This window comes from Cololabis saira, chromosome 2 (assembly GCF_033807715.1).
Source record: "Cololabis saira isolate AMF1-May2022 chromosome 2, fColSai1.1, whole genome shotgun sequence".
NCBI lineage: Eukaryota > Metazoa > Chordata > Actinopteri > Beloniformes > Belonidae > Cololabis > Cololabis saira.
Genome location: NC_084588.1, coordinates 38,264,723 through 38,292,715, shown reverse-complemented (window position 1 = coordinate 38,292,715; position 27,993 = coordinate 38,264,723). Strand labels below are relative to the sequence as shown.

Here is a 27,993-nt window from a genome sequence, read left to right as displayed (position 1 = left end):
TTTCCAACGTGCACTAAAAACGATTCACGCACCCAGTGCTCAGCTTTAAAAGGGTTCTAAATGCAGGAGGGTACTTTTGTACGGATCATACCATTACAACTCAACTTCTTCTAAAAATCCCAAACTTAAAATACATTATCTAAATAAATCAAATGCTATTCCATATGTTTATTTACATTTTATATAGTCATATACATTTCACTTTTGTTTTATTTAGAGCAAACATTAGCGTGGTTCGGGTGATTTATTGGGAACCCCCCCCTCTCTGTCAGTGGTTTGCTCCGCTCCCAGCTGATCGGCCCAGTGTCCGTTGTGGGCTTTAACGGTTCCAACGTCGACAAAAAAACGCTTCAATTCTATGGGAGCCGGGGGCAAATCGCTCATTTTAAGGCTGACTTTTCTCAGTGATCATTGAGTCGGGACTGCAGATTGTGTCGAGGGCGAAGAGGATTAAAATTAATCGGCAGATACGAGGCCCTTCGTCCATCCCCGGACTCGCCTGCTCCGCGGACGCCGGCTCTCGTCGGCCTGACATGGGGGACACCGGGAGTCTTCCCCCGCGCTGCCCCTGCGGCTTCTGGGGGTACGTCCCAAAAAAACCTGCCTCATTCCTCGTTTTTCACGTGTTTTTACTCTCTCATTCAACAGCTAGCGGCTCTACTAGGATCGAGATGAGCCGCTTTTCTCGTCGTTACCCCCTCCTCATTGTTTTGTAGCATTAAGCCTAAATTATGGCTCCGCGTTAAATCGACGCAGGACCTACGCCGTAGGGTTACGCCGTAGGGTACGCGGTACGCGTACCGTTACGGTGCTCGTCGCCGCGTACCCTACGGCGTAGGCCTTGCGTTGGTGTAACGCGGAACCATAAATCAGCCTTTAGCTGTGAGCTAACGCCGGCTGGCCTGGGTAACCTTGTCCCCGTGAAAGGGAATAAAAACACCGGGTAGGGAAGGTGGACGAGCCCCCGGCTAATGTGGCAGGTGTAGTGACAAAGACACTAATAACATGCAGGCTGGTCCACGTAGGAAGTTTATATGTTGAACAGTCAGTCAGCTGCTACACCGTCAAAGGGGCTTTGAGAGAAACATGACAGATGCGTATACTAGCAACAAAATGCTTAATTTGGACTAGTCTATTATATCTTTTTGTTTTAGTTTCTTTTCCTTATCAGTACATTTTGTCTCGTCCTTCTTAGAATAACATCCATATGTTTTTAATTGACTTGAAATGACAGATTACTGCATTTGTTGTATCAACAAGACACACATTTCATACAATATATTTCCAATATATTGATGGTAGTCAGTAGATGCAAATGTGGTTGATCTTTTTATTTTTGCCAAACCCATCCCTTCTTTTTTTTATCCCATAATTATTCACATAACTTTCATTACTTTTCGAACCACACAGTGATGGAAGTGCAAAAGCGTTTTTAAGAGAAACATGACAGTTGGCCGTTAAACTGCTGAAATACGTATACCAGAGATGTATATACTAGCAACAAAATGCTTAATTTTGACTAGTCTATGATATCTTTTTGTTTTAGTTTCCTCTCCTTATCAGTACATTTTGTCTCGTCCTTAGAATAACATTCATATGTTTTTAATTGACTTGAAATGACAGATTACTGCATTTGTTTTATCACCAAGACACACATTTCATACAATATACTCCCATTATATTGGTGGTAGTCAGTAGGGCTGCAACTAACGATTATTTTAATAATCGATTAATCTGTCGATTATTTTTTCGATTAATAGTTGAATCGGATAAAAAAAAAAAAAAAAAGCATTAAATTCCAACCATTCGAAAACAGAACTGACAGTGCAAATTCACAGTGCAGATATTCTTCAGAAAGTTCACAAACAGGTTGCTCCTTGAACATCCCTGAGCTTTTAAAGTATTGATTAAAAAAAAAAACCTAAATGGACTAACACAGAAAACGTACACATGTATGCTTTACATCTGCCAAATATATAAAAATAAAGTGCACAAAAGAGGTATACTTTGTTTAAAAAGGGACCTGAGCTGTCAGAACAATAAATACATTATAAAAAATAAAGAAAAATACAAATCAGAAACAGGATTTGTTTGAACATTACAATTTGTTCTCTCACTGCCTTCACTCAAAAAACTAAGGATCTTACCAAGAAGTTTTCTTATTTCTAACCTAAAAATGCCATTACACCTGATAACACACATTACTTAAAAGGTTAGGTGTTTTTCCCACGTGTTTCAATTGAACTTTCATTTGTGTCAAGCAAATTTTAAGTTCTAGTTATGTTTTAAGTTAAAGTCTTTATAAGATTTTGAGTTTTGGCAGTGTTCAAAATAAAATGATCAGACCTGCTGTATTGGAGCACATTTTCTTTTAGTTAAAACTGTAGAACAGATGTTTAGAGGAACCTATGTATGTACCGGGTTAGAGGGGGAACATATAGGAGAACGGACCAGAAGAATATAGAGTGGGTTAAAAATAAAAGTTAAGCACTGAGCTACATGTGTCTCCCATCTGGTCCATTGCAGACTGCCTGAGCATGGCATGTTACTAAAACCAAACAAATCCGCGCCCTCTTTCTTCTTTTTACGTGCGCGGCATCAGCGTGTTGTGCCGCATTAAATGTAGTCCGGGCGAAATACCTCAACTTCAGCTCCGCGACTTAAGGCTGATTTATGGTTCCGCGTTACACCAACGCAGAGCCTACGCCGTAGGCTACGCCGTCGATTTAACGCGGAACCATAAATCAGGCTTTAGTGAGTGACGTAATAATCGTGCAACACAACAAATCGATAATGGAATTCGTTGCCAACGCTTTTAATAATCGATTTTTATCGATTCGTTGTTGCAGCCCTAGTAATCAGTAGATGCAAATGTGGTTGATCTTTTTATTTTTATTTTTATTTTGGCCAAACCCCTCACTTTTTTTTTTATCCCATAATTATTTATATAACTCTCATTACTTTTCGAACCAGACAGTGATGGAAGTGCAAAAGCGGTTTTGAGAGAAATATGACAGTTGGCCGTTAAACTGCGGAAATACGTATACCAGAGATGCATATACTAGCAACAAAATGCTTAATTTTGACAGTCTATGATATCTTTTTGTTTTAAGGCTGGATTATGGTTCTGCAACAAATCGACGCCGTGCCTACGCCGCAGGTTGTGCCGCGTTGCGCACCCCACGCCGCAGGCCACGCCGTGCCTGACGCGCACCTCCCACAAATTGTAACTACGCGTCGAGAGGTGGCAGACCAAACGCAGACTGGTTTGCTTGGTAGCAACGCATTTCCGGTTCTGGTTCGTGAAGCAGTCGTGAACTTTCAGCGCTCTTTTCTTCATTCTTTCTTTTTTTTGTTTTGTTTTTTTGCACAATAGTTGTCCTTATCTCTTTGATTCACTGTGACCCGAAAAGTCGGATAAACCATTCAGGAAAAGATCGCACCCCCCTAGCGGTCGCGGGGGTATTGCACCGCGGCAAAATGGAGTGACAGAGAAGTACAAAGGGTTCACCACGGCGTCACGGCAGCGGCGTGTGCTCTGCGTTGGTGTAGCGCAGAACCATAATTCAGGCGTTAGTTTCCTTTCCTTATCAGTACATTTTGTCTCGTCCTTCTTAGAATAACATTCATATGTTTTAAATTGACTTGAAATGACAAATTACTGCATTTGTTGTATCACCAAGACACACATTTCATACAATATACTCCCATTATATTGGTGGTAGTCAGTAGATGCAAATGTGGTTGATCTTTTTATTCATTTTTTTATTTTTGCCAAAACCATCACTTTTTTTTTTATCCCATAATTATTCACATAACTTTCATTACTTTTCGAACCACACAGTGATGGAAGTGCAAAAGCGGTTTTAAGAGAAACATGACAGTTGGCCGTTAAACTGCTGAAATACGTATACCAGAGATGTATATACCGTACTAGCAACAAAATGCTTAATTTGGACAGTCTATCTTTTTTTGTTTAGTTTCCTTTCCTTATCAGTACATTTTGCCTCGTCTTTCTTAAAATAACATTCCACATATGTTTAAAATTGACTTGAAGTTACAGATTACTGCATTTGTTGATTCACTTGACGTGTATCAACAAGGCACACATTTCATACATATACTTCCAATATATTGATGGTAGTCAGTGGATGCAAATGTGGTTGATCTGATTATTCTCTCTTTATTTATTTTTGCCAAAACTATCACTTTTTTAAATCCCATAATTATTCACATAACATTCAAAATGTGCATAATCACAGTTAAAGCTTGCATAAGCTCATCCACTGACTTGCTAATTAAGCATGAATGTGATATAAAACAAAAATATTTGCGTTGTCAGCCACGATATTTCAATACAAATAGCATTTATGATGTTTACAAGCTAAGTATATTTGGTATTCTTCATGACATCAGAGACTGCTTTGCGCAACTTTTCGCTCACCTTTTTGTAAATCTCGTTATCCCCGTACTTTCTACCGTTTACAAATGCCAAAATGTTCATATCTTTCATTACATTTTTGAAGCGATTAGTCTCCTCCTGGGGCCTGTACTACGAAGCGGGATTTGGGGTTAGCGAGGTAACTTCAGGTTTAACCCTGGGTTTTCAGGACTACGACGGTGGTTCACTTCTCACCGGGGTACATCGCCATGGTAACTTATACTGAACAGCTAACCTGCTCCGGAGCAGGTTATGTTCGAGATACAGATCGCCGGGTATAAAAGCACCGCCCACTGACCAATCAGCTCTCTTGGAAAATGGCATGCCCTTTCGAAGAGAATCCAGTGGAGCTCGGTGCGCGGATCGTGAGAGGATCCCTCCGAAGAGAACGCGTATTCAGGGACCGCCAAAACCCCTTTGCTTTCCCTGATGAGTACCTGTATAAACGATCCAGAAAAAAAGAAAAAAGAGGTGGAGGAGAAAATAAAAAATAAATCAATCAATGAATAAATGAAACAAATCATCACCCAAAATCCGATGTACAGTCAATCCAAAACTAATACCAATTAAATAAATAAATCAAGAAGAAATCAAAAAGAAGATGCATTTGTAAGGGGATAGCAAAAAAGGGATTTTCAATTTCGTCCCTCGAACATTCTGAGAAGTCACTTTAAAATACTAAATACCCCCCTCCTGAAAAAATAAAAAATTTAATAAAATAAATAAAAAAACCCAATTCTTTGGTACAGCATCAGCACAAGTTATCGGTCAACAACAATAGTTATAGAACCAATATATACAGGACTGTCTCAGAAAATTTGAATATTGTGATTTTCTGTAATGCAAACACAAAAACAAAAAAATGTCATACATTCTGGATTCATTACAAATCAACTGAAATATTGCAAGCCTTTTATTATTTTAATATTGCTGATCATGGTTTACAGTTTAAGATTAAGATTCCCAGAATATTCAAATATATGTTTATATCCCTATGAATTTACGCATTTATACAGTCGGCGATCTTTTGCCAGCTGTCTTTCCTGCATTTTGCAGCTGCAACTGTGTTGCTTTTTGCCTGTATTATATGCCTATACTCATCATATTTCCGTAAAATTATTGTTTGCTCTTCGCTACTGAAATAAGCGGCTCTGACAGCGGACTTCTCCATGCTTGCGATTGGTCATGCGCTGAAAACACCGCCCCTTTTATGTGCACGCGCTCATATCCAGATTGGAGAAACCTGGGTTGATATACCGAGTTGATAACCACCGTCGTGTGACCGCTTAGCGTGATTGCAATTGTCCGGGTTAGTGAATCTGGATAAGGAAAAGATATCCTGGGTATGTTGAACTTGCTTCGTAGTACAGGCCCCTGGTCTTGCGTTTCGCTATGTTTATAAGTACTTCCTGGACTCAAAAGAGCAAGATTCCTTGCGAAAAGAACATGCGCAGAAAAAAAAAAATCATGTTCCTTTTGATGGGGATATCCCGTTGGGCGTATACATGACCAAATATTCGGGTTAGAAAAGGAGTGACTCAGAGGTCATATTCGGGTTTTTAAAAACCGGAATATGAGCAAATTCCAATTATTCAAAGGGGTTATTGGTGTTTACATGGCCGTGCAAAACCGGGTTATTGCTAATATTCCGGTTAGAAACGGGTTATTGACTGTATGTAACTGTAGTCTTAGATTCAGTTTAGTTTTGCGCTCCCTCTACTGTTAGTGGTCATCTCTTCGAGCTGTATTACTGTGTTTTGCTTTGATTAATTTTTCTCTAATATACATGGTGTGGTACACGTAACTACTAATTGGAACACATAAATGTGGCTTTAAGTCTTATTATTCTTGATTTCTACTTACTTCTACTAAGCATTTTTTGGCAGGTTAGTGTATCTTTGCTTTCATACCAGAGCTGTTTGGTTCGCTTTAAAATGGACCTGAACTAATTTTCTCAGATAGTCCTCTTTGTTTGGGCAGGTGATCTAAACTTATCCAAACTGTGGTTCGGACCAAACAAGCAAACTCTGTATCAGTCTGTAAACTAGGGTGTCGGGCCGCTTACAGGTGAACACTCATACAGATTGTTTACAGTGGGAAATGCAACCAGACCAAGAGAGAGAGTGATGTAAAGCACAGTGCATTTTAAGTAGAAAATAACAATAAAGCCAATGGGGCAAAGCTAAAGAAGCAGAGCTAAACACTGAAAAAGTTTGAAAATGTCTGGTGGGCAGATATGGAGTAGTGAGGGGGTGCAGAGGCTTATTGATACAAGGTCAGATGACTATATATCAGTAGCTTGTGGCAACTGCGTTTTTGTGGTGAACCAGTCGGCTGAAGGGGTGGATTTCCATTTTCAGTCCTGACCAGTTTATGAGCCGTGTTCTTTTCTTCCCCATTTTTTTTTCCCCTTCCTGGTTGGCACTTGTTTGGCCAATATTGCTCCAAATGAAAGTGATTTTACAGTGCTACTTAACTTTTGTCATCAATAATCACCCAAAAAATCTTTCAGAGCAAAACTACCAATATGTAAGAGCCATGCACAACAACAGCCCAAAAGGCCCAAACAATGTTATACTGAAAAACACAACATATTAAGACAGGCGTGCAGATTTCTATAGTTTCACATCAAGGCCATTAAAAACTTACTGTCAATTTTTTCAGCTGTTTTCCTAATTTGAAAAGTCTTTAAAAAAAATCTACATTTCAAATGTATATAATGTATTTAATATATTGAATGTGTATTAATTTTGACTTTTTAGGCTCCAATGCCTGTACAGCAGGAACTCCTTTTCTCATCCTATGCTAGTTTGTTTTGTCACTGAACTTTAAACTTTTAAACAGTAACACAATGCCTTAAATGTGTTGTATCTGATACTTTAGAGGTGCAACGATTGCAATTTTCTCTTCCAATTTTTTTTTTTTTAATGAGATTTTTTTTTCTACTCTAAGCAAGGTTTTTTTATTTAGCATATATTCTATTGTCTTATGATTTTGCTTGTGTAAAATTATTAGTAGGAATAGTAGTTATATAGTTCTTTGCTACAATGTATAATTTGTATTATTATACTTAGAAACAGCAGACTATCAAGCTGTGATCAAAGTGAACTGTATCTTCTCGTCACTGAGCTTTCTTTAAAGGGCCTCCAACAGAGTTGTTTTAGCTAGGGCTGAACAATTAATTGCATTTGCGATAATATCGCAATATCATAAAACGTGATTTTGAAATCGCGATGTGAGCGGTTACTCAACTCTTCTTGCTGCACATTACTCTGTTGCACAATGGCCTGCGGCTATACTGGTATATGCAGTCTTTGGGCGAGATGGAACAATCTGAAACTGAATCAGCTGAAACTGTATAGAAGAGGAACAGCAAACACATACTTTGATTATTTGGGTTTTTTTCTAGAGAAGCACCGATCAGGATTTTGAGGGCCGATCACCAAAAGCACTATTTGCCGATCCCAATATTGCCGTTGTGATCACCGATCACAACGTGAAATCCATAAATTTGTCAATATTGTTGTTGTCATATACATAACACTGACATTATTTTATTAGGTGTAAAAATTAGGAGATGTCTTTGGTTCTTGCCAAAAAATGTATTGCAGGCTGAGGCAATGTGCAATATTTCACCCTCTACAGACTCTTGGAGACGACTTAGACTCGGCTTACAAAGAGTAAGTTACTTTACTAGCTTAAGCTTTCTTATGGCAGTAATTATGTGTACAACACAACATGTGCAGTACACAGACAACAGTAGACATTTAACCCTCTTAGAGTTGATACAATTTGTAAACTATAAACCTTAGTTTTCCTGTGAAAAAAGAATTAAAATCTTAAAATAAAAATGAATTATGAAAGCTTTGCGAAACCTTTAGCGATAGCATCTGCTGCGTGTGACCCAGGAAACTCTTGTGAGTGAAGCACAACTCTTCACACAAAAGCTCCAAATGTCCCTCATGAAGTCGACTCACACGATCTTGTCGTCCTGCTTAAGGCTTTGGATGTGACTGTAAATAGTTTGGTACAACTCCGACGGGATTTCATCAGTGAAATGTTCACGACTCCGCAGCACGTAACGTGGATCCAAGCAGCTAACGACGTGTTTAAACCCGATGTCTTCTACAACGAAAAACGGCTGATGATCAAGGCATATGAATCCATTACCTTACGATGTAGTTCTTTCTTTTTCTTGCTGTCGTTTATAGGTCTCTGTTACGTTCAGCTGAGTTACTCTCATTGGTGCACGCTCCTTTTCTTTCGCTGCCTTAGTGTCCGCCATCTTTGAAAACTCAATATACTCCTTGATGTGAGAAACGTTCAAATGTCTTATCAGGTTCGTTGTGTTGAAATTCTTTTATAACATTCCTCCTCGGGGTATCTCCTATGCACACACATTGCAAACTGCAAATCTGTTGTCCTTTTCGGACATGTAAAACTGCTATGCCGACGATGCCATTTTCAGTGTTGATGTTTTGTAGAGACAGCCACGCCCCTTTAGGAGACCTGGGTCTGAGATGTGGGAATGCACGGCTGTGTTTGTTCTGCGTCATCTGATCGGCCTGCTTTGAACTATTTTGAGGACTCCGATCAAAACCGATAGGGGCAAACCCCCCCCCATTTTTTCTCCCTTTCAACTCACACATATATACGTTGTAGTTTCATTCTTTTTCCAGTAGCCACAAAGTCGTCAATTAGCCTAATTGACATGATTTAAAAGTTGATAACATTAATTGCTCAAAATAATTAGTTTCCTGCTCAGACTTGTGTGAGTAAAGAAATTTCCCTTCAGGATTTATCAGTGACTGGATGCACTCATATTTCCAGCTTGGATGATTTTATTTTTTGATTCTTCCACTCCTCGGAAATGCTTGTTAAAGTGAATACAAACAGGCTTGTTTTGTTTGAGTTAATGTTTTAACCTACTTCATTTTCAACTGTTTCATTTTCTTGTTTTTGCTCCCAGGATTGCGCCTACATGATATACAGAGAACCACATACATCATTCGTCATTTATACAAAAAACTGTTGTTAATTATTTTAATTTGTCTACACATTCACACGTTCTGCAATTTTCTCTGACTTTAACTCTCCTCTTTTGCCACAACAGCCTTGTTTCACTTATGTCTGAATGTATGCTTATATTTATTATAGGATTGCACTAATATGTTCTACTCTAGGGAACTAAAATAGGAAGATCACTTCTGCTTACTATGCATTGCCATAGTGAATCACTATCGGGGCTCCACTGGCTTTTAATAGTAGCCATAACTCAGTCAGTGCACTCATAGAGTTGACTGAACCAACTCTGAACACCTTTCCTGAAACCGAAAACTTTTTAAACTCGGTTTGTTGAACTTCTTTTGTGAAACAGGCCCTTGACACAATTCAAACTCACATACTGGTTTCCTCTAAAACAGATGCACAGATGCTTATCTATTTTTATGCAAATAAGCTGAAAATAATGCTGAAAGTAATGATCATAGCTCTGCCAAAGGTATTGAGAGTTATTAAATTAGCAAAGGTATAGGAAACTGAATTAGTTTAGATAAAATACATCCTAAATACAGGGAAATGCAATTACTTCATTCATAGAATACTGACTTGTCTTGCTGCTGCAAGCAGGCTTTTTACTCTGAAATGACAAAAAAAATCCCCTAATACCTCTTGTATGTTTGTCCTCCTGTCTTGTCTACCTTCCTGTCTGTTGTAATCAGATATCATTAATAACAGCAGTAAACCAGTTATTAAATAGACAGATCGTGTGCACTCTTTTCAAACTTCTCTCAGGTAAATGGCATTAAAAGTAGGGTTTTATTTTAATTTTCATCAGTCCTCCCCTCTTCTTTCCTTAATGAATCTCTGACATGTAAGGTTGATAGCAGAAAATAAGTAGTTAAGCCATCTTTCGCTTTGTGTGTTTTTCATGATGAAGTTTCTCCTTATTCTCAATTATTGTTACTTGTTTTCTCCTTTACACCAAAGACTACACACCTGCAAATTGACGGACAGCCCTCAGGTTGACTGCAGCCGACCCTACATTTAGAAAAGAGGACAAAGGTGTGCAACAGAGCGCCCAAAATAAATAGTATGTGACTGATAGCGGCGACCGTCACGCTCCATGCCCAGACAGTAAGGACGAGGGCTGGAGAGGAAATGAGAGGAACCTTCTCAAGGGAAAGCAAGAGCCATCTGTTGTAATAGAGCTGTGCCACTGAAATGCACAAGGCTTCAGCGATCAACTTCACAACAATAACTGTTTTATTTCAAAGCTTTTTCCATGCTTGGGAAGGGATAATACCTTGAGGAAACAGGAGGATGATGTTCAGTTTCAGACATGTAAAACTAAAAAAAAAAAAAAAAAGTAATGTAGTTGGTAAACAGGGAAAGTTGATGTGGTTTAATTGCTCATATGTTGAGTCATTAAATGGTTATGATGCTAGCAGTGCACATTGCCAACACACACATCATAGGTGACTTGGCAGTTTTATTGGAATTCACTTGTAAATTGTAGCTACCTTGCGTCCACATACTGATTTCTTCAACCCTGTTGCCATTTTCTTGCCCAGAATTAGTTAAAGTAAAAATGGCTCACCACTGACTTCACAATTCAGTGATTCAATGTAAGGACTATTGAATGTAGTCATGCGTTACGGACAGCTGCAATGGGAATGGAATCCTATAAGGCCTGTGGAATCTCACAAATCTTGCAGGACCGCATGTTTCTTAACATTGCTTTGGGTATTTAAAAAAACAAAAGTGTAGATCCTGTATTAGTACAAGCTCAGGTGCTAGTAATAATGGAGTAAATTTGATAACAAAAGAGGTTTCAAGAAGGGCCTTTCTTGGCAAAAGTTAAACAGGATGAGTCGGATTTGAATAAATGTAACTTTGTGATTTGTTTGTACAATAAATAATGCAAAAACTAGTGTGTATATAAAGCCAGGATATTGAGGGAATGCAAGAGTTGTCATAAATGGTAGCAGTTATTGTTGAGAAAAACAGTTCTGTGCAAGGTTCTACAATACAGTTAAAGATTGTTAGATGTGATCACTCACAACATTGAAATTACCTGTCGATCAATTAAGATATTGCCCTTGTACTGCTAACACAAATGCGACTGGTTGTGACCGACACATCACAGGAAATGTCTCTGACACTTCTTTGAATCAAACTTGTTCAAAAGCATCCGTAGATGCAGCAGAGCGTACTGTGCTGTCAAGGCAAATCACTGCTAAAGAACCTCATCACAAAAGAACTGTAAAGGTTAGATGACTGATCCAGTAATGCTACTTAATTGAAAGCTAGGACAGCTTTTGATGTGTACATGACTGTCTAATTTTGAGAAAGTGGGAGAGAGTGAAAGAAAAACGAGGAATGGAAAATGGAAAGGATGTTTACACTCCGTGACCCTACAGTGTAACTGACCTGACATCCACGGTGTCTGCTGTATCTTCTAATAAGCTGATCTGAACTTGCAGGTTAACGGGATAGAAGTGGGGGGTGTGGGATGACCTTTGCATCACTGGTGTGCAGTACATGGCAACATCAGATTACTTTTATTTAACCTTGTTTTAAAAACAACACTAAACTATTTTTTAGCATAGATAAAAATCTAATTGTGCCTTCCAAATCTCAAACTTGTAACAAACATGCAAAATGAGGCCCAAAGGCATAATTGTCTCTTGTTAGAAGGGTGCTGTTCCAGCCACATGCTACAAGCACCATATATTCTTATTTTTTGCATAAATGATAATGGTTATAAATAAGAGTTACCACTCATTAGTTCTTTTGTCTGCTATAAGTTTAAGACACAGCCTGGATCACCATTCTTCTCTGAAATTGCTTGCCAAGTTCCGTAAAGACCTATAAAGATGTTTTTTCTTCCTTTCTTTCTGTCTTTATGAACATCCACCAACAAAAGGCATTTGTTTTTCTTGCACCACATACGCTCCTTAAATAACACAGTTCTCTCTATTTTCCCCCAGGTCGAGCAAAACTAAGAACCTCTGCTCAAAATGTTTTGCAGGTAAGCAGTTTTTTTGTTTGTGTCTTCAGCTTGCCCTATTTCTAACATTTACAGCCATGTAACAACTATATATATATATATATATGTATATATGTATGTATGTGTATGTATGTGTATATATATATATGGGCTGTCAGTAGGACATTTATTCACAAATATTTTGCTGTTCTAAATTACTTTTACGTATTTTTTAAATGTTTTTAATACTGTTAACATGAGAAAGGGCAAATATGCTTTATGCCAATGTTTATTCAACTTTCCACAAAAAAAGATTAAGATTCCTTGTTTTTTTTAAGCAGCTCAATGTAAAACAATGAACCATATGCATCACAAACATCATACAAGAAGTGCATTGGTCAGTTAAATTTTCCATGTAATTATGTCTAACGTCATATGGAGGAAAATAAAAGGCTCAAAAAATATCCCCTTCCCCTAAGTGGGATCAAAACAGGGTGATACAAAAAATAAATCACAAACAAATAAAGTGTACCGTATTTTCAAGACCATACGGCGCACCGTGTGAAAAGGCGCACCCTCAGTTTTGTGTGTGATTTTTGGTTTTAAAACACACATACCGCGCACCGACCCAAAAGGCGCCGTCTACAGACACGGAGCTGCACACACGCGCGCTGCAAAAACACACACACGCGCTGCAGAACACACACACAAGAGTGCTTATTTAAAAGTAGAGCAGGAGCAAAACTTAGTTTGATATTTTATTTCACTTTTCACATCAATCAAACCCTTCAAAGGTTCATCTTCTGTTTCCGCATTAAAGAATTAAAAAAACCACCGGGTCGCCGCACATAAACCTGTCTCAGCCACCAGCCCTTTTCATTTCACTCTGGCTGGAAAAGTCTGTTTAGGCAACGCTTTTCTTTTAAAAATCACCATAGCCGGCAGTTTCTGTCCATCAGCGTGGCAGGCAAGCACAAGAGTAAATAAACTTTTCATACCCCGTTGTGCTGCGGATCCCGACCGCGGCGGTCCCGGGTCCCGCGTCCCGGGTCCCGCGTCCCGGGTCCCGGTCCGCCCCCCCGCGCTGGTCCCGCTCACACACGCGCATGTCTGTACCGGGTTTGTATCCGACAGGAGCTCCGCTCCGCTAATTCAGCTGCGCCAGTCCGAATTTCCAGACCTGTCTCAGTCACTTGATCATCATCCTTTCATCCCATAATGACTCCGGCTGGAAACGTCTTATGCAAAGTTTTTCTTTTAAAAATCACCATAGGTTTCTGTCCATCAGCGCGGCAGGCAAGCACCACATAAACGAGTATGTGTGTGTGTGTCGCGCCGCGAAACACACACACGCGCATGTCGGGATCCGGTACCGGGTTTCTAACCGACAGATTTCGCTGAAAATCTCAGAGGGTGAAGCTGATCAGACCTGGGATGTACCCCAGAAATCCCTGCTCCCAAAGCGGCCGGGAACCAGGTCGATCGGACCCCGCTTGGGGAACCAGGAAGTCGGGCTGGAGCAGCGCGCATCACCGCGGCTTCAACCCACACACACAAGTGTGCTTATTTAAATAGAGCGGGGGCAAAACTTAGTTTGATTGTATTTTATTTCACTTAACACATCAAGCAAATCCTTAAAAGTCTTCATCTTCTGTTTGCGCATTAAACAGCTCAGTGGATGGTCTCATTCACGTCCGCAACTCACGGGGGCTTCACCCGCCCCCTTCTCTTTTTACCGTTCTCATGGTGGCCGGCCTTACATTACCGTAATTCAGGTAATAGACACGGCGCACCATTTCATAAGGCGCCCGGCACTTTTATAAAAAAAAAAAAAAAAAATAAAAAAAAAAAAAAATATGTGCGCCTTATGGTCGCGAAAATACGGTACATGTAACAGCAGTGAATGTAACTCAACCTATAAAGTGCAGTTGGGCTGTAATTAGCTAATACTACACCAGCTGATACCTTGTTAACTTTAACAAACAAAATAACAATTCTTCTTTGTTGCTCTAAAAGCCAACCGAGCTGTTTCTGAGTCACCATGTGGAGAAGCAGTGGCACATGAGTTATTGGATAAGATATGGCTATTTAACATTATGTTGGAGTTATGGCATTATTGTTGCCTGGAAAATTCCGCTATGAAAACATATGCTCATTATTGCAAGGCTTTTGTTTCCAGAGGTGCTGGGAATGTTTTTAAAAATCACACCAGTAACCTTATTAAGTATGTAAGGAGCCATCATGTGAAAAAGCACATGACAAATGGAAAGAGGGTACCAAACTTTGGAACCTGCCTCTCAGAAATGAGAGAAATTCCCTAAAGTAAACCAGAAACCCATAACAATGATGGACAAAGCTGTAGCAGTCATTGTGGTTCTCATTTGGTCTGGCTTTGTGACCCACAATCACTCCTTAATGACGAGCAGTGACCTAAATTAGGTAAAATTTTAAATTCCTCAAGTTTAGTTAATGAAAAGATGCAATATAATCCCCAAAGTTGGTGCACAGAAGTGTTCAGAATCACACAGCTAGGTTACAGAAAAAAAAAAAAGAAAAAGTTTTATGTTTTGAACCAGTAAACAAACGGATCTCTAAACAAAATGCATAATAAAACAGGACAAAAACCTAAAGAATGAACAGAATTAGACAAAAATCAAGTAAATCAAAGAATAGTCTCAGGAGAAAATTGAAAAGAGTTTAGTTCTTTCTTCATCAGCTGTGCATATTATTGTTAAAAAAATATGTGACAAGTTTTGGGAGCTCTCAGAGCACAAGACGAAGGCCAAAAACCACTGAATGAAGGCAGCATCTTTTCCTGGGAGGTCGGTGGTTATTTCAGCAGGACAAAGCCAGATATCACATTTTGCATGACGTGCAAGATTAGAAACCAGGACTGGGTGATGAAATCATTTTACCAAATTTTTTGAATTTATAGTTTGTGACAATGATTGAAAATGTGTTCTCTGTAATTTGCATAGTTAAAGGGGACCTATTATGGCATGTAATATCTAATTTAAACAGGCCTTGAATGTCTTAAAAACAAGATTTTGATAGTTTTTTCTAAATAAATTAGAAATTCAGCCTCTGAGCCATGTCTTTATCTTCCCATTCTCTAACCTCCTTCTCTATGAGGGATTCTGAGCGGGCGGGGAGGCTATGATAATGAGGCACTGTGCTGATTGGCTGCCTGAATGACGTGTAGCAGGGGAGGGCACAAAGCGTCGCTCTTGGCAGAAGAGCAGCTGGCTGCATACACTATAAAACCGTGTCCTAACTGCATGCGAGCGAGCGTCAGCGACAAAATCACTTCCATTGCTTTATTTTCTATTGGACTGTCCTAACTGGCCGCAGCGACGCTGCCCAGCGCGATGCGGCAAGCCGTTTTGAGCTGAACATATGTTGGATGCCCTGCTTCTATTTTCTTCCTGTCACTCGCGTTGAAAGCCGGTTGAAAGCGCTGTAGGAAACAGTCATGGATGAGGAACGGCTGATCCAGTTAGTTGAAATGAGAAGTTATCTCTATGATACCTCCTCATTTCACTACAAAAACCTCAATAAGGGGTTGGAGGAAAATGGACAGAGAGCGTCCGATGTCACGCGTCCGATGTCACGCAGTGCGATGCGATAGTCGGACGCTCGCATGCAGTTACACGGTTTTATAGTTGTGGGCGTGGTTTGCATTTTGGTTACGTAACGAAAATGCACAGAATCTGAACGGCTCGTAGAAGCCACATCACACTGGATGGCTCATCCGGGCGGCTGTACAGACACTGCAGAATTTGGTTGGTTTCTTCCTTCTCTGAGTTGGCAGGCTGAGGGGAGACCACTTTATATATGTTAAAGTAAGAAAAAACATGTTTTTCATAATAGGTCCCCTTTAAGTTATGTCACCATCACTGTTTGCACAAGCTTCTATAGTTCTGTTACAAGCCCACCACACTCCCCACAAATGCTTTCCCCAAAAACATTTCCCAAAAATTCAGTTTCTGCAGTTGCCTGGAAACGGTTTGGGTTTGTGATTTCCAACATTGTACAAACTGTTGTAGTAAAGTGTTTCTATAGTCAAGTCTATGGAATTTAAATGCTGCAGCATAAGTAATTTATTTCAGCTTCCCACATCGAAATGGGAACATTTTGTTACATTGCAAGAACCAAAACACAACAATATTATGAAAAAACAAAAAAGACACTAAAACAAAGGCAGCACTAACAGCATCATTTTTCACATGGTATCTTGTATGATAAGAGGACGTAGTCAAAACATTACAGATGCGCTGGTGTTTCACATTACTAACGGTTTTGTGCCCATTTATAGTAAAAAAAAGGAAAAGAATGGGTACACCAGGAACAGAGTTGACCCCAGATATACTTTTTTGCTATCATTGTGTAATGTTGAATAAGTGACTTATTAAAAATAAGGATTGTACCTTATTTATTCCCATGAATAGTAAAAATGTCGTCAAGTCGCCAATAGAAGCAGATACATGTTTGATTTCTCTGCTTGCTGTTCCGATCTGTCTCCTATTTAAGTTATGGAGCATCTTTAGCAGAGCTAAAATCCTGTAAACAGCAAGAAGACACAAAACTGTAGCAAGCATCCACTTGTCCTAAATTAGGACTGCAACCAACGACTGTTTTTGTATTTTCTATTGATTATTGAAACAGTCAATCGACTAATCAGATAATGAATTGCAAGATGACTTAAACCAGTGGTTCCTCAAGACTTTTTTTGCTTGATTTGTTAGCTAAAGAAAGAAGTTTTTTAAAATTTTCTTTTAAGATAGCTATTTTATTTTCAGCCTGCTAGCTGAGTAAACAAGTTGATTGGAGGTGTCTTTACTGTGACACTCAACATTAGCAGGACAGACTGAGCTGCTCTGAGCTAAATGAACTCTATCTGCACCACTTACCTATTTCTTGATGGTTTTTTGCCCCTCCTGGTTTTTTCTTTAATTTCTCACTGCCAGATGGATAGCTTCTCTTAATTTTATTAGACCTGATCGGATCAGTTTTTTTTTTTTTTTTAAGTTAAATGCAGTAGAGGCGGAGACCCTGGGTATTCTAGGGCTGACCACTGTCATCGCAAATTCTCTTCATTGTCACTGTTGCGATCCAAAGTTGGTTGGCCCCCCCCTGGTTCGCGGCTCCAAGCATTTGCCTGGTATGGCTGTTGGCAAGCAACACCTCTGATTATGCTAGCAGTGTGCAAGCTTTTTTTTCCCCCATTCATTCATACTGCACCTCCCCTGCAATTGCTCTGCACTCTCTCTTAGGGGTGCGCTCCCCCAATTTGGGAAGCACTGACTTAAACCATTTTATATAGCTCATAGATTTTTAAATTGGCTTAAGATTGTTTAAACCATATGCAAGCTAACAAGAAATCCTGAAAAATATTTTTTTTCAGTTAAAAATTCCGTTATTTATTTAACTTGTGTGATGGCAAATCTTGCTGCTAATAAGACTAAAAATTAAACAAAGTTAAGTTAGGATAAAAGCCCCTCATGACCGTCAAGTCATCGTCAAGAGGATTTGGCATAGTACACTATTTCTCATAACCATAAGTCCTCAAAGATATATAGAAAATGAAAAAAAACTACTGGAAGGGAAAGAGGATATGAAGTTCTTTGGGTGGATGCTGATGATAGGGTTAGATGGAGACGGATGAGTCGCTGTGGTGACCCCTACTTGAACAGCCAAAAGGAAGAGAAGAACGGAACATACAGAAATAGAGCTTTGCTCGCATTCACAAGTCTTTACGGCGCACCCAGGACTTCTGAAGTACGACCGCGGATCATCACAGACAGATTTACCAGAGTGTAACAGACCTATATACAGTCTATGGTCACACATTTGTAACGTTAGCTTCTCACCACCGTTACTCCTAAGACAGTTGGTGGAAATCAAAAATGTAAATGATGTCTGAAAGTAGAAAATGAGAGATGGTGTACCGTATAATACACTAGACATTATGGTAAATGTACGCTGAGCCATCACCGACAGCTTTAAGTACTGAGAGATACCAAGGAAACTGACAGAATTATGGAGTTTTTATCATGTTTTGTAAAGCTGTTTCTGAGATATATTTGGGCCTTAGTTTCAGAAATAACATGCTTAGCATGGCTTTGGTCGGGCGTTTACATTTTTTTTTTTCTGCTCTCTGTATTGCTCACGGTGGAGGTCTGTCCCAATGGACACACACACACACACACACACACACACACACACACACACACACACACACACTTGTGTGAGCACACTTCCACCAGTGGACAGAGAGCATTTCTGAAAATACGTTGCATCAACCACCTGAAACAGATTCTTTAAAGCTGTTATACTGAGTGACATTATTAATAGAAATATGAACACCACTATTCCTTAATCCAATCCACAGCATGAAACGGATATGTGGTGATGTGACCAATCAATAATCACATTTTTTGACCAATTTCGGTGTCAATTATGCATTGCAGTCCTATCCTACATGATTATAAAGTGCAGTTAAAAGAGAGATGAGGCGTCATTACAACTGTCTCACAACTTTTCCACCTTTTTGGGTTTGTTTCTTGCATCAAATTCCAGATTTGTTTACATTTTCTTAAAGGGGACCATATTATACTTTTCCGTGTTTTCTGACTCATCTACAGTGTTAGACAGAGGAATATCTTACACATGACCAAAGGCTGAGAAAATTGGATGCATATATCATTATATGTGCTATAGCTGTTCAATTGTGAGAGATTATGAGAGTTTTGGGAGATTGCTGGTTCCTTCCTATGTAAGGTAGAATTTCCTTAAAAGCTCATGTGATCTCACAATTGACATTGAAAGGAGAACTTACCTTTTACATCATCCCAACATAATCTTAAACATTTTAGAAAGCTTGTGTTTTCATGAAAACGGGATTCATAAAATAATCATTGCAGGTTTAATAAAGCACTGTGATAGTTGTTTCAGGAGATGCAGTGTGCTGTGCATTTTTATAAAGCTTTTAATTTCACATGGGAAGACCGTCTGCCTCATCAAAAAGCCCAGTTTGTTCTGACAGCACACCTGCGTTGCTGTGATCCGAGATGGCTTACCAATCTGCATCATCACTGGCTTCAAAATCAGTATGCCCCTGAGAGTCATGAACATTTTTTTAAATTGGTTTTCTAGTAAATGACATACTCCAACATAGCACTGCAAATACCACTAAAGGAACATTTTCATCATTGCGTTTCTACATAGTGGTGTATAAAGATGGTTATTGCAAGATGGGCCATATAAAAACGAGAAAAATTAAGGTGAAAAATGTTCAGGGCTTTAAACAGTTCAGATCATCTTAAATCCGCTCTTTCGAATCGCACAACTTTGGAAATATTTGAAGATAAACTCTCCAGGTCTCATTTTATTTGTTTTCCTTTTATTACATACGTTGATTAAAGGATCAAGCTGATGTTTCACTTCATTGAATTGCATTGTACATTGTCAGCATTTATTTACACCATTATAACTACAATAAAGTGGGTCAATAATTTATAAAACTGCAGTTTTACATTTTGTTTTAATACAACCTTTTCCAAAATCCAAATTGAAAATGCCTGATGTTCTTATAACCTTAGTGGGGGTGTTATGCATTCAATGTGTGTATTTGTGTAGTATAAGGTTTTATTTGGGTATTACAGAGATAAATCTATTTCAAATGTTTTGTTCTATCTCACTTGGGCTATAATTACAAGCTTTGACAGTCTGTGCCAGAACTATAAGGTAAAAGATGCATCGCTATGCAGTATACTTTATGTTTGACCCCAGAAACGATGGCTCGTCGGACTATGTCACCATCTATTCGTCCATTAACTTCTGCTAATTCGGAAGTTAAAGGAGCATGAGGCAGGATTTATGAAAAAAATGCGTATACATTTTAAGTTTTCTAGTAATAATGTCAGATGAAGCGTTCCAAACCAAAAAGAATGAGCCCTCTAGCGTATCTCTCCGTTGCCTTGAACAGGCTGTGTGCTGCAAAATGCGCTGCAATTCTGGGCCCGAATTTCCCGTGCTGTCCTGCGGATGTGACGTCAAATGACGCTGCATGCGCGTTCTCCCGTGCCGGCTTCTCTGTTGGCTGCAGTACCCCCGACGGTCGTCGTGGCGCTAATGAGTCTCATTTCTTATTCTTGCCTCAAGCTCCTTTAATGGACGTATGTAACATGAAAATGTGTATATAATACAAATCTTGAAAACCCTTGTCTTTTTTACTTTTTTTTTTGTAGATACTCAGAAGAAACAGCCAAAAACTGATTGTACCCCAAAGGCCTCTTCAAGCACCAGCAGCAGTCAAACAGACATCTTCTGTAATGAAACAAACAACAGCATTAGTCAGCCCCTTGCGATGCCTAACACCTCAGAGGCCCCCCTGCCAAAAGAGACCGGAGTTGCATCTGTTCCTGTTCAGAACGGTAAAGACGGCAGCTAATTATTGTGTTCTTTCAATGGACCTGTGGACAGTGGAACATTTCCACTCTGAAATGTAGCACAGGAAGGCTGTATTGTGTGATCAGTTTGATTTGTAATGCTTACTTTCACAATGAAATAAGTACTCATAGAAATCAAAGTATTTTAGCTTTTAGTGGATGAGTTCTTTCATTAGAAAACAAGTAGTTGACACAGCAGTAGCAGCACCTTGACTGGCACTGCCATGGCTATATTTGTCCTCATGGTACACAAAGAAAGAATAAGAAAGGGTACCTGCTCAGAAGTAAAGGCTTGAAGAGGACGCCTACTATTGCCTGGCCACCTGTCATTGTGATACGGGGACACGGTTATTTGTGGAAGCCAAATTAGTACAGGACAAAAAGAAGTGCAGTTCATACAATTCTCACACTAACCTTGCTCACTGTAGGAACACTAAATATTTTAACATACTATGAAAGTGAATGATTACACACCATATTGAAATGTCTTTCTCTAATTAAAAATACCTCTGTTCTTGATACTGGCCTGTAAGATGCTGTAAGAAGGACAAGCCAAATTAAGCAGTGCCTGTCAATTTACCTCCTAGATTTACTATAACATTACAGCTTATACTTCTTGGTCCAGTGTTTCAAAAGCCATCAAGGAATTGCAGCAGATTCCTAAATAGTATGTTGCTTATATGGACATGAAATGATATCATAAACAAGCGTAGTTTAGTACAACTTGGCATTATTAGAGGAAAAATACATCCGTTTGGCTCTGATGTCAAATAGATACATTAATTTAACTACCAACTCTTAGAAAAATATCAAGAACGGGATCAAACCATGCATACTCATGGCTGGAATCTTTCCTGATATCCGTCTGGTGTCAATCTCGACATAGTCTCTACATATGCACTCTGTTCTTTCCTGCACTGATATTCATCACAATGATAGAGGGAGAAATATGACAGTATAACAAATGGTCATAATACAGGCTGGTATCAGTCCTTTCATCCTGCTACTCTGTGGATAGTGGTACCAGAGCACAAACGAGCCGAACAGATTTTTCCACAGATTTTCTCTTCAGGCACAAATTGTCTCTTACAGCAACACAAGTTTACCCATTTGTCAATCTGTTGCAGTTTGTTTATTTTTTACCACAATTAAATCGATTGTTATTTTGTCTCTTGAAACTATATGCAATTCTGCTCTTTAATTTTACATTGTTTGCTGTTTTTATTGATTCATCTCTTGTGATAAATTATACTTTTGTCTAATGAGGAAGGAACTAATGCCTTATTGGTGTCTCTTTTCTAATGGTTACACTTTTCATCTTTTTCTGTCTTTGCTTTTGCCCACTTAAACTTTTAGGAGTATCCAGCACGGACACGGTCTCGGCTTCACTCTCCACTCCTACAAAACGTTCATGTGAATCAGGTATGACCTCTACCAATACAATCTTCTTTTTATCACCTTTATTGGAGCTATGGTGGTGGTTGTGGCGTCATTCCCATTGTGCAACACGAGACAGCTGATTCAGAGCTGCAATCAGATATTTCCATGATTCTTTCACGATGGCCTTCTCTCATCTGAGACAACAGAGTGTAGTAGAGCCTTAAGATAACAGAGACCATTTAAAAAGTAGTGATTGTAGTGACTGATGAGCTGAGACCTAACGTAGGTGATGTAACATTGTAATGGGAACCCTCATAAGTCATACAACAAACTGCACACCTGTACATGACTTAAGACATTAAGGCAAGATTGGCAAATACGTATGAAGATGCCAAATTTCTGTGTAATCTTTTGGGATCATGTGAGTACAACACTATATTACACCTGCATCACTCATCAGTTATTTGATGGCTGAAATGTAGGTATTTTTTTTATGGCTGTCTAAATGAGAACACCGGTTTGTTTGTGTGTATGTATGTATGTATGTACGTACGTATGTATGTACACTCAGACACACACATATATAATTTCTTTTGGGCAAAACTTATTGTATACTACACTATTATTATAACTGTTTTTTGCTATCAGTTTGTAGCAAAGTCTAAATTAAAGCATAGTTGAATTTGCTACAAAGATGTACAAGGATAAGAAAAGACGGTTGGGGGAGTCGGACGGCTTCAGCTTGGCCTAGTTCTCAGAGATTTATTGAGCGCTGATCTGCATTTTGGCCTGGCCAGGGAAAAAGTCTGCAGGATTGATGAGAAAAGTCGACCAGCGGAAGCTCACTACAGGCTCCTCCTGTCACTGATGCGGGGCATCATGTAATCTAAGGCAGGAGAGCCATTAATCTCTCTCTATATTTTGTTTAAATTTAACATAAAGCAGAGTGTTGACCCAGTGTGCCAACAACTGATGTCTCCCAGTTGCAGACTACAGTAATGTGTTTTCATTCTATTATTGTTGTTGGGGGGCACATGGAGTTAGCAGAACCGTGCATTTTTTGAAGGGGATTATATACTTGTGGAAGAAAAAACAAGAGATGGCGGATTTTGTTGGGGCTGCAGAGAAGAGGTATGAAGACCTGGATGACTGATATGAAGCCGAATCGGAGCATCCAGGTGCGGTAACCACCATGGTCCCACCTTTTGTGGTCAGATTCTGCTTCATAGAAGTATTTCAGGTTTTCATACCTCTGCTCTGCAGCCGCAACAAACCCACCATCTCTTAAACCTTTATTTTTTTTCTACCCACAAGGGTATAATCTATTTTGCTGGAAATTGTCCTCTAACTCTTCTTGGTTTTCTGAAAGCCATGGTGATTATGGTTATTATTCGTCTTCGTCGTTTTCTTCTTCCAAAAAGAGTGACATTACACTAAAAGCTGACTAAATATACCTAGACTTTAACACTATATCCAAGAATCTTTTTTTTTTTTGTGAAAATAAAAATATGTTGCAGTTATAGAGCACAGTTTATGGCGATTAGTCTTTTCATCTGTATACTTGCTTGTTTCCAGGCTCAGAATCAGAAAGTGATGCTTCACCTGAGAAGAGAGCAAGAATAGGTGAAGTCCCGGAGGCTGAGGAATCGCCATCATCTTTGTGTGCTTCATCATCTTCATCTCGCAACGGCCCGAAACAGCGGAGCCGCAAACGTTGCCATCGCTGCCAAACCAAACTGGAGCTTGTTCAGCAAGAGCTGGGTTCCTGTCGCTGTGGTAGGATGATGATGCATCTCTCTACATTTAAACGTGCACGTCATGTAACACAGGAAGAATTATATATGTATATACACACACAGTGGGGCAAAAAGTATTTAGTCAGCTACTGATTGTGCAAATTCTCCTACTTAGAAAGATGAGAGGGGTCTGTAATTTTCATCACAGGTACACCTCAACTATTTGAGAATAAGCACAATCAGTGGCTGACTAAATACTTTTTTGCTCCACTCTGTGTGTGTGTGTGTGTGTGTGTGTGTATAGACAGATAGATAGATAGATAGATAGATATTTTACTTATGCAGAATAATGTTTCTGTTACCTGATGTGTGGTATTTGTGTGTGTGTTGTCGGGAATGTCTATGACCAAAGTGCTTTCCTTACCCCCGAGAGACCATTACAAAAAGCCTGAATGTTTCTCATTGCACATAAAACATAAGCCAATTACCACAAACAGTAATGCTTTTTAAACCAATCGTTGGCCTGCTAATTAACTTGTTTGCTTACAAATTAAAGTACTAATAAATTCACAGCTCTTCACTACTTAAAGAACAATTTTCTTAAACCAATGCAATAATACCTAAATTGGAAATTGACGTCCGTTTTTCTACTAGGCATCTCTTAATGTTCAGGCCATCGTCCTTAATAGTCTAATGCTTACCAAGAAAAACATGCTTTTTACAGACTAAAAGGGGAAATGGTGGCAATTACAGTGATTTCTGACTGTTGCAGTAATTGCAGCTTACTTTGTTAATGGTCCTGCATAATATTCCTCTGTGTGTAAGCCAAGAAGATCTGGTAATGAGTTGAAAGCATGAATGCTTCTCAATCTGTAAATGGGGGAGAAATGATAGCACCAACACAAACACTCATCCAATGTTGTCACTGTCGTTAGGCATTTCTTGCTACACACTGTCTCTGCCATACATATTTCTAGATGTTAGTATTAGACAGCAAACAGGCACTTGGATTAGATCTTAATAAAGTCTCCATATGATACAAGACATAACAAAAACAGAACCCTAACTACTTCCATTCAGCCACCTTGCAGACATAGGCCCTAGAATCAGAGACTGAGAACGACTACAGCACTTGAACAACAATTTCCTTAGACCAATGTCTGAAACAGCCACTAACATATTTTGTAATTGTTTTAGAAATGGACCTGCTAAGCTGTAAACTTGACTTTCAATATTATTGTTCTACTTTAATGACAAGTTATAACCATCCATGGGTTACATGACCAAACATTTTGTATTTATATTTTTTTATCCCCTGATGTTTTTATTTTTTTTTTTTACATGACCAGAATTAATACGGTTGCCGACAGACCTTTTTTTTGAAATGTGGAAAAAAACAAACTGGTTTGAGCATATTATAATCACAGATTGGCTGCACTCCATATGACCTTGTACGTATAGTGCACGCTCCTCAGCAGCAGAGATGGTGAGAACTTCTTGTTATAAATAATTAGCGAATTACTGTGAGTAATGTACTTTCTGAAATATACTGTATGTGGTGTCCCAAAGGCACTCTCAGCACCCCCACCAAAGTAAGGCATGAAGTGTGTCTTTAAAAGGGCATCCAGGATGATGCTCTAGGGCCCAGACATAAGAATTGTGTGGAGAGGAACCACTGAGGTGGAGGTTCATCCCCTGTAATTTTAACTGAGGTTGGAAAACTATCTGAATATAAATTTGGTTTGATCTGGTAAGGATGAGAGTTTCTAGAGCCACTGCAGCCTCGTTAGCTCTGCTTGGATAGGAGCAGAGGTACAAGCGTGCTGACATGGAACAAAACTATTTGTGGTTTTAGAAGCACAATTGTACTTGTGTATCTATGTTCATAGGTGTATGGTTTCCTTAATAGTACAATGTGTGAAGCTATTTTTTATTTTTACTTTTAGTAATATTATTCATGACAGCAATTTCATCTAAAAATGCCAGTTTCAATTTTATATGAAGGAATATTAGATTAATTTTAGAAATCAATGTCTCGCTCTCCTGATCTCATTTCCATGGTATTGGCTAACACCCCTCAAAGTTTGGACTTCTGTATTGGTCGTTTCTGGCAACTAAGAGATGAAAGCAAAATAAAATAAAACAGTGACTGATTATGAGACCAAACAAGAGCAAATCTCAGTGTGTTGTTAAAATGATTTAACCTCCATGCCTATAGAGCGACCTTCTGAGCTTTAAAGCATTATATTCTTTAATATTGGAAACTTTATCACAAAATGTTCGTGGGCCTGTTCATAAACTTTAAATTTGCAATTTCTAATTGGGGGAATATAGTGTCAAGTGTTATGCAGCCATCTCTCCTACACTACTCCATGTGTGTGCAGTGATTGTAGTGCTTTTTCATTGCAAGCAGATGTCAATCTGGGCTTTTAATCGCCCCTTTTTTTAAAGCCAGTAGTGTTATGTGTGTTGCATGAAGTGAAGATGGTAAGAGCCTCTAAGCTTGTAGAGCCTCCTACAGCGACAAGTCTATTGTTAGAAGTGCTGAAATGGAGACAGAGCCTGTGAGAGATGTGAGTAGTCTGCAGGATGAAATTAAAAGTGGGGGCTGTTGCATACAATGTGTTCATTGGTAGAAAGGTGACCAGGACTCGTCACCTCCCTGTGGTCACATAAAATATGTTTAAGAGATTTTATGATTTACTTTAGTGGGCACACAGTAAACTAACCACTCTCCGTCTCTTGTACCACATCCAGGTTATGTCTTCTGTATGCTACATCGTCTTCCAGAGCAACACGATTGTCTCTTTGACCACCTGGGCCGCGGCCGCCAGGATGCGGTCCTCAAGATGGTCAAGCTTGACCGAAAGGTGGGCCGCTCATGCCAGCGCATCGGGGAGGAGTGCTCATGAGCAGCCTTCCCCTGGAGCAACCTCTGTGTTCAGATGGTGTCTCAGCACTAACAGGGATAACATTTGTCTCTCCTTCTCACTTAGTTTTTCAGGGTTTTTACAGTTTGTTTGTTTTTTTTGTAATACAAACTTCCATCCTTTTTTCTTTTTCAATCAGACCTGTTATGTTAAAATTCCACCGTTACCAGCATCTTGTTTGTTTCCTGCTTCTGTTGGCTTGATCATATCCCTGCTGCTAAGATGCCTTTTGGAAAAAAGCAAAATCCAATAAAGACTATAAGATAAAACAACAGAGAGCAAAGAAATTATAAATTCTTCACTTTCTTGCAAGCTCTTGATTACACAAGTATGACTGGTGTAAAAGTGAATAATGAAATGGCGATACAATGCTTTATACAAATGATTGTCTTGGAAGACAGACTATACTCTTTACCTCAGAAAAGAAGAGAAGAAATCAAGAAGAGGAGAAGGAAGAGGAAGAAATGGTCATTGTTCTTGTACACTATGGCTTTGGCTCTGTTTATAGACTGTCCTCTTTACCTCAAAGTCAGACCAGAGCTGCTTTGTTTTTGCGCCAAGTGTAGACTTTCTGAGGCAAGTGGTGAGCTAGCCACCCTCAACTTTAAGTCTCGTCTTACACCCAGACTATCCACCACTTATAATCCTAAACCCTATAGAAACACGAACACCATTTGTCACCCACCTCAGGTAAGCTCAACCTGCCGTCATTCCCCAACCCACTTGCATCCCTTGCCTCTGCCGAACTCTTATTTTACTCCTTTGCTTTAAGATTGCTGTGAAAGAGTTTTTGCCACCGTGGACAATAGCAGTGTTGGGGATAATGAAAGTCCATATTCAGAACTTGCAGCATAGAATCAAAGACATGTTGGTGGTTGGGACGGCAAACTGGTTGTTCTCGGATTCCACGTAAGTTGATCTCAAATGTCAAAAATCACGTGATTTTATTTGTTTAGGATTTTCTGTCTCGCTTTTTTTTTTCCTTCAAGCCTTTGGCAATTTAGAAAATATCTTCTTTAAATCCATAGTCTTTTTTTTTTTTTTTTTTTTTTTTTCAAAAAAGTGT

General features: G+C 39.2%; 1 protein-coding gene across 1 annotated transcript; it reads left to right on the top strand.

Moving 5' to 3' along the window:
- Positions 1–291: 291 nt before the first annotated feature.
- On the top strand, positions 292–27,977 carry zfand3 (zinc finger, AN1-type domain 3). The gene is made up of 6 exons (XM_061745117.1): positions 292–583; positions 12,433–12,473; positions 20,681–20,866; positions 22,238–22,303; positions 23,837–24,037; positions 26,755–27,977. The coding sequence occupies exons 1-6, from the start codon at positions 534–536 to the stop codon at positions 26,907–26,909; spliced, it is 699 nt and encodes a 232-aa protein (XP_061601101.1). The 5' UTR covers positions 292–533; the 3' UTR covers positions 26,910–27,977.
- Positions 27,978–27,993: the final 16 nt, after the last annotated feature.

What these genes read in the sequence shown, in the direction of transcription:
- zfand3 (XM_061745117.1), top strand. Translation starts at nt 534, where the DNA reads ATGGGGGACACCGGGAGTCTTCCCCCGCGCTGCCCCTGCGGCTTCTGG. An exon ending in TGCCCCTGCGGCTTCTGGGG is followed by an intron (nt 584 to 12,432) that starts GTACGTCCCAAA and finishes ATTTTCCCCCAG; the next exon opens with GTCGAGCAAAACTAAGAACC. An exon ending in GCTGGGTTCCTGTCGCTGTG is followed by an intron (nt 24,038 to 26,754) that starts GTAGGATGATGA and finishes TACCACATCCAG; the next exon opens with GTTATGTCTTCTGTATGCTA.